Source organism: Halyomorpha halys, unplaced genomic scaffold (genome assembly GCF_000696795.3).
Source record: "Halyomorpha halys isolate HHAL.00 unplaced genomic scaffold, Hhal_1.1 Scaffold47.1, whole genome shotgun sequence".
In the NCBI taxonomy this organism is placed as follows: domain Eukaryota; kingdom Metazoa; phylum Arthropoda; class Insecta; order Hemiptera; family Pentatomidae; genus Halyomorpha; species Halyomorpha halys.
In genome coordinates this window covers 2106898-2117095 of record NW_027114806.1, presented here as the reverse complement: position 1 = coordinate 2117095, position 10198 = coordinate 2106898, and the positions used below count along the sequence as shown (strand labels likewise).

Below are 10198 nucleotides of genomic sequence, written 5' to 3'. Positions count from 1 at the left end.
GTATTTATATTAATGTAAACAAGTTGTATGTATTTGTATTTATATTAATGTAGACAAGCTGTATGTATTTGTATTTATATTAATGTAAACAAGTTATATGTATTTGTATTTATATTAATGTAAACAAGTTATATGTATTTGTATTTATATTAATGTAGACAAGTTATATTTATAATGTAAATAATTTGCACTTTTTGTCTATATGCAACTGGATTTATCCCATTTAAATAAATAAATAAGTGCTAGATCAGTTCATATGTACAGGCTCATCCATTGCCTCAAGACCCCCATAAGAACCTTTTTAAGATTTGCGTTTGGTACAAACAAGGTATTCTCATGTTTCCCACCTCTAAGGTGAGTTGTTTGTTTGAATGTTAACCAAAAAAAATGGATGGTTTTGGTTTAGTGACTTTAATCATCATTGGTTATTAATGCCATTCATAGCTTATTTAATTTTTCTTACATTTGTTCAATTTTATTTTTTATTATTTTTTTTTTATTTTATTACTATTTATTTATTTTCATCTATACGAAGTTATATTTCTGTCAGTAAACCTTTTCATTTTAAAAACCAAAATACTAATTTTATTGCTTTATCATCATCTCTGAAGGTTTTTGAAATATCTGGGGTTTAATCCTAAGCTATTGAAGTGTGATGTGAAATATGGGCATTCTTGGAAAATATGGCTATTTTTCAAATTATTGTTGCAATACTGGCAGTTCGGAAGTGTTTGTTTTGAAATAAGATACAAGTGGGTGAGCCTCGTGTGACCTATTCTTAGCCTGGTCAATACGCCCTTCCCTCCCCTATTTGCCGCTGGAGGTACCTCAGGGCTTGACGTCCTTTTTAATAATTTTTAGTTTATTCCTCGGGCTTCCATTCCACAAAGATAGCCATTTATCTTTAAATTTCCTTTTCGAGGGGTTTGCTCATTTCTGATGGAGTTAAAATTGCTTTACCCCATCTCCAAAAGTGCGAGTGCTTCCCTTGAAGAGTGATCAGCCGGTTCATTCCCTGTGATTCCTACATGACTTGGAACCCATATAAATGTAACTGATAACCCAAATTGTGTAGAGTGTTTAAGTAAAAATGGATGCCTCTCAGGTGAGTTAAAGTGGCTCTTCCATATTTTCAAGAGTGTTGAACAACTCAATTTTTTTCCCATAAATATAAAGTTTTTTTTTTTTTTCTCCCCAATAAAATGAAAATCATATATATATTTTTTTAAATTAACAAACACTACATCGAAATTAAACAGTTATTGATGCTATTTATCAGGGACCACCAGTTCTAACACCACTATCACTTTCCACCTAAACGGAGAGCTTTGTCCCATGTCATAACACGTCTTGTGTTATGTTCATTTATCCATTGAAATGTAAGTAATTTAATAATTTCATGTATAAAAATGTAGATAGTATTGTAATTGTAAATGTATTCCTTTAATAAGTAAACTTTACCAAAAGAATATACTGAATCACAAAAAAATAAGATCTTATAGGCAGTACCTCTCACCAGCCTTTGTATTCTTAGTAGAATCATTACCCCAGAGATGCTGCTAAAACAGTACCTATATTGCAAATAACATATTCAGTATATTCTTCCAACTGTTTTTTTATGTAATGTGTCTTATTTCATGCTTGTTCCCTCCCTACTAGTCATCTCTTTCTTATCCCATTAATCTTTTCATAAGGCTCGGAGGCTGACACCCAGTCCAGACTTATACACCCTTTCGTGCCTACAGACATAGTATCCTTTAGAGGGAAGTTACCATCCTTAAAGGACTTACGATTGGTACCCATAAGACTCATCCTGTCTTTTCACCTCCTGACTATCTTACCTATTTTAACATTATCAATTGGACTCAGATCTTAACCAACCACCTTGACACATTCATTGTTCAGGAGCATCATTCAGAAACGTCCACTATTAATCCAATAAAATGGCAATGGTCCTAGCAGAAATGTTTTAGGGAACCTCAAAATTTCATTCTTAATTTTTTTAGGATGCTAATTACAAATTTCAACTTTGCCACCTCATTTTATTTTTTTTATTTAATGTGATTTACAACTGTACAAATAATAAATACAATAAGTAAATATGTTGTATGTTTCATTTACACTTGAAAATCTTGGGAAGAAACCACCGGTTGGTGGTACTTCAAGTACTAATTAAAATTAGAAGCTCCCTTGGCCATCAGAAAAATAAATTTGTTATAATCAGATAATATAAGGATGGGTTGGGTAGATCAATCAAGCTCTCTTATGTTGAATGTGAGGGTGGTGGACACAAAATGTTTTCACTGTTCTTACTGTTTTATTAGTTACGGTTAAATAACATAAAATGTTCTTACTGTAGTGAGAACAAAGAACACAACATAACACCAAAAAATGGCTAGCTGGTAACCTCCTTGACTGTTACCAAACTTTTCGATATATTCACAGTTTGCCACAGAACAAAATGTATACAATAAAAAATTAATTTTTACATCTCACTTCAACACCCTAGATTTGATGAGTTTCTGTACAGTAGTCATCGAGGCATATCGGATAAGAGAACATTATATCTCAGGAACTATTAGAGATGCCTGTTAGTATCCAATTTAAAGCGAGCTGAATGTACTATGAGTATAATATAGTTGATAAAAGTTAAGGTTGTGATAAAAGTTTTAAGGAATAGTTTCTGATGATAAATGATTTTGATTTTGTTTTAAGTGAATATTTGACTAATTAGAAATTGATGTTTTTGACCTGGGCAGAGTAGTTTTTTAAATTATATAGTTTCAAAATTGTATTAAGTAGATTGTCCCTGAAGATGTCCGGATTGGCCGAAACATTGGACTTATAAGAGAAATAAAAGGTTTTGAGACTATAATGGATAAAATTTAAATTATTTATTTTAATAAAATAGTTGATAACGTTTACCTTAAAAAGAGCAGCTGTTTTCATGATAATATTGATTTCATATCCAAAATATTGATTTTTCATTATTCGGAAAAAAAATGTTCCTTTTTGAAAAACTTTATCTCGAGAACTATTGAGTTCTCAAGATAAAGTTGAGTTCCAAAGATCATACGAAGGTGGTCTGAAAAGTTTCCAGCCTAACAAAAATACAAGACATTTTTCTGAAATAATTTTTTTATTTTTCAACATACTCCTTGTAACTCTACACACTTCTCCCAGCGATATTCCCATCTCTGTAACCCGTCCAAAAAGTACTCAGCGTTTTTCTCTGCAAAATAATTATTCACGAAGGTGATTGCCTCTTCATTTGATGAAAATTTAGGCTTGGGGCTAAATCTGGTAAGGTGGATGGTCAAGCAGTTCAAATCGTAATTCGGGGATTTTCGCCATGGCAACCGCTGAGGTCTAAGACGGTGCGTTGTCTTGGTGAAACAGGATTTTCTTTTTCTGCAAATGTAGCCATTTTCCGCAAGTTTTGCCTTCAACTTGTCAAGTAATGATGCGTAGTATGCTCCTGTACTGGTTTTTCTTTTTTGAAAATAGTTGATTAAAATAACTCCATGACTATCCCAAAAAACAGTCTCCATCACTTTCCCATCCGAGAAAACAGTTTTTGCTTTTTTTGGAGCTGGTTCCACCTTTGCAGTCCACTGTTTGGACTGTATTTTTGTTTCGGGCGTATAATAGTGTATCCAATTTTCATCTACAGTAATTAATCTGCACCAAAACTCGGATTTATTGCATCTAAACTGCGCCAACAGGGCGTTGGAAATGTTCATTGGAACACATTTTTGATCTAACGTGAGCAAACATGGCACCCAATGGTGCAGAGTCTCCATACACAGAATCCAACTCATCTTTGATTTTGGTAGGCATATTGCCTTTCAAAAACAAATATTTAATGACAGCTCGATACTCTATTTTGTCCATTTTCACAAAAACACTGACTCAAAACAACTGTTACATAAACATGTCCAAAATGGCTGAAACTTTGGTGGACAACTGCCAACAGATGAACAATAAAATTTACTTGCTTTTATTTACAAGTGCTGCCATCTTCACGTTGTGCTCAGAAACTTTTTAGACCACCCTCATATTTTAGAAAATTTACTTACTTTAAATAATGTACTATAAAGTTTTTTGGTTGTAGTTTCAGTAGTTAGTTTTAAGGATATAGAGCTCCAAATGAAGAATTTAAGGTTTTTCTCTAATGAAATACACTTAGGGAGGTGTGCACCTTAAATTCTCCTATATTTACTTAATGACATTTACTGTATCCTTTATATAGTCCAGGTAAAAATTGAACCTTTTTATAAGAGGAGATGTACAAAATTTGAATCCCCTTACCATGGTTGGCAAAGTTCATAAAATTTGACTCATAACTGTATACAATTTTCATTAAAATAATCCAAAATTAAGATGAAATAAATTCTTTTTTTCTCCTCTGGGACTAAATATCTTAAGTATTTTAACTAAAAATTTCAAATAGTGAACTGATAAGATAGAAATGATGTAATACTGAATCCTTCATTACACTGGGAGATAAAAACAAAATGGACGAGCAAGCGAAAAGGAAATGTAGAAAACTCACTATATAAATAAAAATAAATCTTTTAATCTCACACAAATGAATAAAATAAATAGTAATAAATTAATATGTATGCAAAATATATAATAAATTAAATATAATATATTTCAAATAATATGTTTGCATAAAGTGTATTTCAAATAAATAAATAGCAAACGACTAGAAAAATGATGTTGAAAAAAAAAGAAATAATAATATCCACACTGATGAGAGTAAATAAGTTATACGATTATAAAGTCAGAAAATCTTCAGAGCTTAACATTGCAAACTCTACAGAAAAGGAACACTTAATAATTTCTAATCCAACAATAAAATCTTAAAAATATGATACATATAAATATGAAGAAGGTGGTCAGTACTGTTTTATTTTTTAAATAAATAAAAAAATTGTTTGTTTTTTTTAAATAAAAAATATTTTTTATATCCAGACCGTAGCCCTGATCATCATTAAAAACATGCTTGATTTTGAAGTCACTCATATAGAACAAACTTTGTACTTTATAGTTATTAAAAAAAAAAAAAAAATGATACCAAAACTATAAACATTTTAGAGAATTGTCAAAGGTTTACCAACCTTATTATTATTATTTTTAATTTAAATACAATCGGATAAACTTGGTTATTATTTTTAAAATTAATTTCGACATTTTTTTGAAATTGAATAATGATTGAATTTTAACTCCTCCCATTCCTAATTAATGTTAAATAATCATCATGATGTGAGTGAGATGAAGAATTTGTCTCTTGATGGAATTCGGTATTTATGTTACAAATAAAAATCAGTAGCTGGCAATATTTTTAACAAAAATAAACTTAAAGTTAAAATATTTATATATTTCACCTGATACCTGAACTTGAAGAAAAATTGAAAATTTATTTTGACTCTATTTGAAATCTTTTCCAAAAGTAATTAACTTAAAACATTCATCTCTGATTTAAGTTAAACCCGCATTTCAAATACTATAAGTAAAAATACCCTCAAAATATATCTATCACTCAGTACGAGCCAAACTAGCAGTATACAATAATATCTTTAGACCACTAAAATTAAGTACTTAAAAAATATATATATGCATATAAAGCTTCAACTCAGTTTAATTTATTAAATTCTGGGCATATTTGAGGTAGTAAAGTTTTCACATCTTCCACTAATTTCACATCTATATCATTTACGGAGAAAATACAGAAATTCAATTCCCTGGAAAAAAAAAAATTATAATCAACAATTTTTGACCGTATGAAGTAGATTGTAGGAAGATAGTTTGGGTGGCGGTCAATAAAGGTATAAAAATAGTAGAAAAAACTATTTAATGTTAACAAACGTTTCACCCCATTTTGCTGGGCTTTCTCGGAGATAGATGAAAACAAGATAGAAACATTGTAAGAAGTGACAGAATATTAGAATAAATATACAAAAATAGTAAGGGAGTATGCAAAAGAGTTATTTTTGAAATAAAAATAATAAGCTTAAGTTAACGATGTAGAAATATAGGTGGATAGGAAACTACTGATAAATACAGCCAAGTGTGGTGGAATTGTAAATAATTTCTATTATTTAATTGTACTTATTAGTCATTAGTTTCCTATCCAGCTATATTTATACTTCCTTAACTTAAGCTTTTTATATTTATTTAAAAAATAATTTTTTTTTTTGCATGTTTTCCTACTTTCTTCGTATATGTATTCTAATGTTCAGTCACTTCTTAGAATATTTGTATCTTGTTTTCATTTGACCCAGACAAAGCCCTGCAAAGTGAGGCAAAACGTTGGTTAACAGTAAATATTTTTTCTACTATTTTGAACCTTTATTGACTGCAACTCGGCCTATCTTACTTTCCTAAAAAAAATTTTACAATGGCATGATACAGTCTTGTGGAGAATTTCACCAAGGTAAGAATCTCTACCAAAAGGTAGAACTTCAAAAACATTTCTAAAGTAGAAGGTCTCGCATCTTCTTTTCAGACGCCTTGCAGGATTATCAGTAACTGAAGAGGAAGTGAGGTTAGAAACAAGTGGGTTCAGGTGGTAGGGAGTTTATCATGGAAGGATTGGTATCTGGTTCTGGCCAAACCGGCAACATAGGGAACAATGAGGTCCTGATGGATGACTTGATTTGTGACAAAGTAAGGAGCATTAAGGATTGGATATGACAGGAATTAGTGGAGCCCCAGAGCTCAACTCCGTACATCCAAATAGGCCTTATTATAGTAATGTAAATGAGTTTTTGTAATTAACAGAGTGTGTAAAATAAAATAACCGTTTTTCAACCAAATATTTGTATTATTATTTCTTTGATATAAAATACAATTAATGCTCAAAGTATAGTCCATTGTAATTTACCGTTATTAGCCATATGCTAGCCAATTGCCTGATTCCATGCTGATACCATTCTTTAGGATGGCTGTCAAAGAACACTTGAACCGCAATTTCAACTTCTGCAAAATTATAAATTTTTTTCTCTTGAAGGAAATGGGCCATGGATCGAAACAAGAAGTAATCCAATGGTGCAAGGTCAGAACTATATGGCAGATGAGGCAGGAGTTCGAACCCATGAAGTTCTTTAAACTTTTCTTTGTTCCGACAGGAAGTGAGAGCTGAGGAGTAAGTTCGTGAGGAACCAGTCAACTGTTTTTCCACCTTCCCCGTGGAGAACAGATGGCGAATAAAAGTATCTTTGGACACACCACATTCCCTGGCAAGTTCGCAAGTATTTGTGGACAGATCTGATTCAACTGCTTCCTGCAGAAACTCATCAGTATCCATTAATGGTCCCCCAGAGCCCTTCGTCCTTATCTGTATCTATACTGCTAAATGTTTCAAAACCAACGCCACGCAGTGTGCTGGTCAAGGACACCTTCCCCTTCATATTTAATAATTTGACGGGTTGCTTCAGCAGCTGTGAAATATTTTTTCCAGTAATGCCTTAAGATTATCAGAATTTTGTAGGACACTGTTATGTTTCGTCTTTGAAACAGATAACTAAACTGAGAATTTTATTAAAGAAGTTGAATGAAATTAAACAATCTTAGAAAATGCTCTAAAGGGATTGGTAAGTATTAAACAGGATTAAAATATTTACAGTCCTTTGAAATCTTGAATTCGATAAAACGGTCATTTTTTTTTTTAATACACCCCATTAATTGTAAGTTCAGACAATTTGTCTAGTAATTGTTGCAATAATCAGAATCAACAAGCAAAGAAAGCTTGTTTCCAAGGCTGCATATTGAATACAAATTAAAACATTACTTACATAGTTTTGCATTCTTCTGGTAACGATGCCTTCATTTCACTTCCATCTTTTTTATAGAAAAGAACATTTTTGAAGGGATCATTCCCTCCAGTGCCCATACTAAGCTCGAATTGTATTATCCGTAGTTCAACTTTGGAGTCCTTAATTCTTAGAGCACTTTCTAACTTTTCCTTGATCCCATCAATTTCTATTTTTTGCTGATATAAAACAAATTTAAACAATAAAAAAAAAATTATATAACCACAAAGTTACTGATAGGAAAAATCAGCACAGTAATTAGATCCTTTTTGCCAAAAATAAAACAAGTAAGTTTGAAAAAATAATTCATTGTAATGAAGGAATATCAAAATAACCTCTGAGAAGAAGATGCTCGGGGTGAGGTCAGCAAAGATACACAGATAAACAAAACGTATTTATTTGTGCCAATATTTCGACCTGGATATTAGGCCTTCATCAGGATTGAAAAACAAAACAAGATAACAAACTTAATTGAGAAAACATAAAAATAAAATAACAACAAACAAACTTGGAAATATAAATAACAATAAATTAAGAAGATATTTTATCAGATACAAGAAGATATCTGAGTTGATACTACTATTATATTTTATCTTCTATTAGTATCAACTAGATCTACTAAATGTATTGTAAAGTAAATTTCCTTAAAAAAGAAGAAAGGTGACAAAGCAGACCAAACTAACTGTCTATAAATCAACCTTCCTTCCTATTCTATCTTACTCTTCAGAATCATGGACCCTCACCTCAAAACACAGGAGTCATTTACAAGCTATAGAAATGAGGTATCTGCGAAAAATGTAAAGAAAAACAGGAGAGATAGGATACTAAACACCACCATATGGGCTAATCTCGACGTCAGACCAGCTAAGACCATTCTGTAGGAGCACTAACTAAGATGGTTTGAACATCTTCTTAGGATGAACCCAGATAGACCCAGAGGAAGGCCTCGTATCTCCTGGGAGTACAGTGCAAGGGAGGCATTCAGGAAGCGTGGAATGGATTGGAGTAGGAGATGTCTTTCTCTTGGTTCAAGAGACATTTGGGCCAGACTCTAAAAGCGGGACCCTCACACTGCACAGCGATAGAAGAGGGAATGACTATGATGATGTAAATTTCCGAGTTTGTTTGCCACTTGCTTTTTATTTTTATGTTCCTCTGAATTAAGATTGTTATCTCATTTTGTTTTTCAGCCCTGACAATGGCCAGAAATTCAGGTTGAAATATCAGCACAAATAAATAAGTTTTGTTTATCTTTGCTTACAGCACCTCCGACCATCTTCTCATATCAATCTACGATCAACTATTAGCACCTCAAAATAACTTCTGGCCAATAGGCCGAATAATTGTACTAATACCTAATAGTATCATCTCATGTTGATACCTTCTATAGGCTAATAAAAGCTAAAAAGGATAGAGAACAACTAAAATTATGTTGACAATGTAAGATAATAAGATGACAATAAAGGAAACTAAGATGGGGTTAAAAATTATGTAAATATAAGTGGAAAATTATACATCAATGAACAAAAAGAAGTAAAAATAAGATATACAAAAATAGGTATACATAAAAAAGATATAACAGATTATTAGATTAAAAATGAACAGATGTACGAGGGTGGTCTGAAAAGTTTCCGACCTAACAAAAATACAAGACATTTATTCTGAAATTTTTTTTTTATTTTTCAACATTGTCTCCTTTTAATTCTTCACACTTCTCTCAGCAATGCTCCCATCTCTGTAATCTGTTCAAAAAGTACTCAGGGTTATTCTCTGCAAAATAATTATTCACAAATGTGATTGCCTCTTCATTTGATAAAAATCTTTGTCCTCTGAGCGCAATTTTTAGATGAGGAAACAAAAAGAAGCCGCTTGTGGCTAGATCTGATGAGTAAGGTAGATAGTCAAGGAGTTCAAACCGTAATTCGTGGATTTTCGCCATGGAACCGCTGAAGTGGGAGATGGTGCGTTGTCTTGGTGAAACAGGATTTTCTTTTTCCGCAAGTTCTGGCTTCAGCTTGTCAAGTAATGATACGTAGTATGCTGTAATGGTTTTTCCTATTTGAAGATAGTTGATTAAAATAACTCCATTACTACCCCAAAAAACAGTCGCTATCACTTTCCCATCCAAGAAAATAGTTTTTGCTCTTTTTGGAGCCGGTTCGTTGTTTCGGGCCTATAATGGTGTATCCAAGGTTCATCTACAGTAATTAATAGGCACCAAAATTCGGATTTATTGCGCCAACAGAGCGTTGGAAATGTTCATTCAAACACATTTTTGATCTATGCAGCACCAAACGTGCTGACAACTTTCTCATATCTTTACAGAGAAATAAGTGTGTAGAGTTACAAGAAGACTATGTTGAAAAATAAAAAAAAAA

The 10198-nt window shown here is 31.9% G+C and overlaps 1 protein-coding gene across 6 annotated transcripts in view; it reads right to left on the bottom strand.

Annotated features, from left to right (window-relative positions):
* Positions 1–5629: 5629 nt before the first annotated feature.
* Positions 5630–10198, bottom strand: part of fal (falten) — a gene marked incomplete in the record, with an annotated part of 26283 nt that continues 21714 nt past the window's right edge. For all 6 annotated transcript variants that reach the window (XM_067051918.1, XM_067051919.1, XM_067051923.1 and 3 more), the window contains 2 exon segments: positions 5630–5750; positions 7803–7999. In XM_067051918.1, coding sequence (XP_066908019.1) covers positions 5642–5750; positions 7803–7999 — 306 coding nt within the window.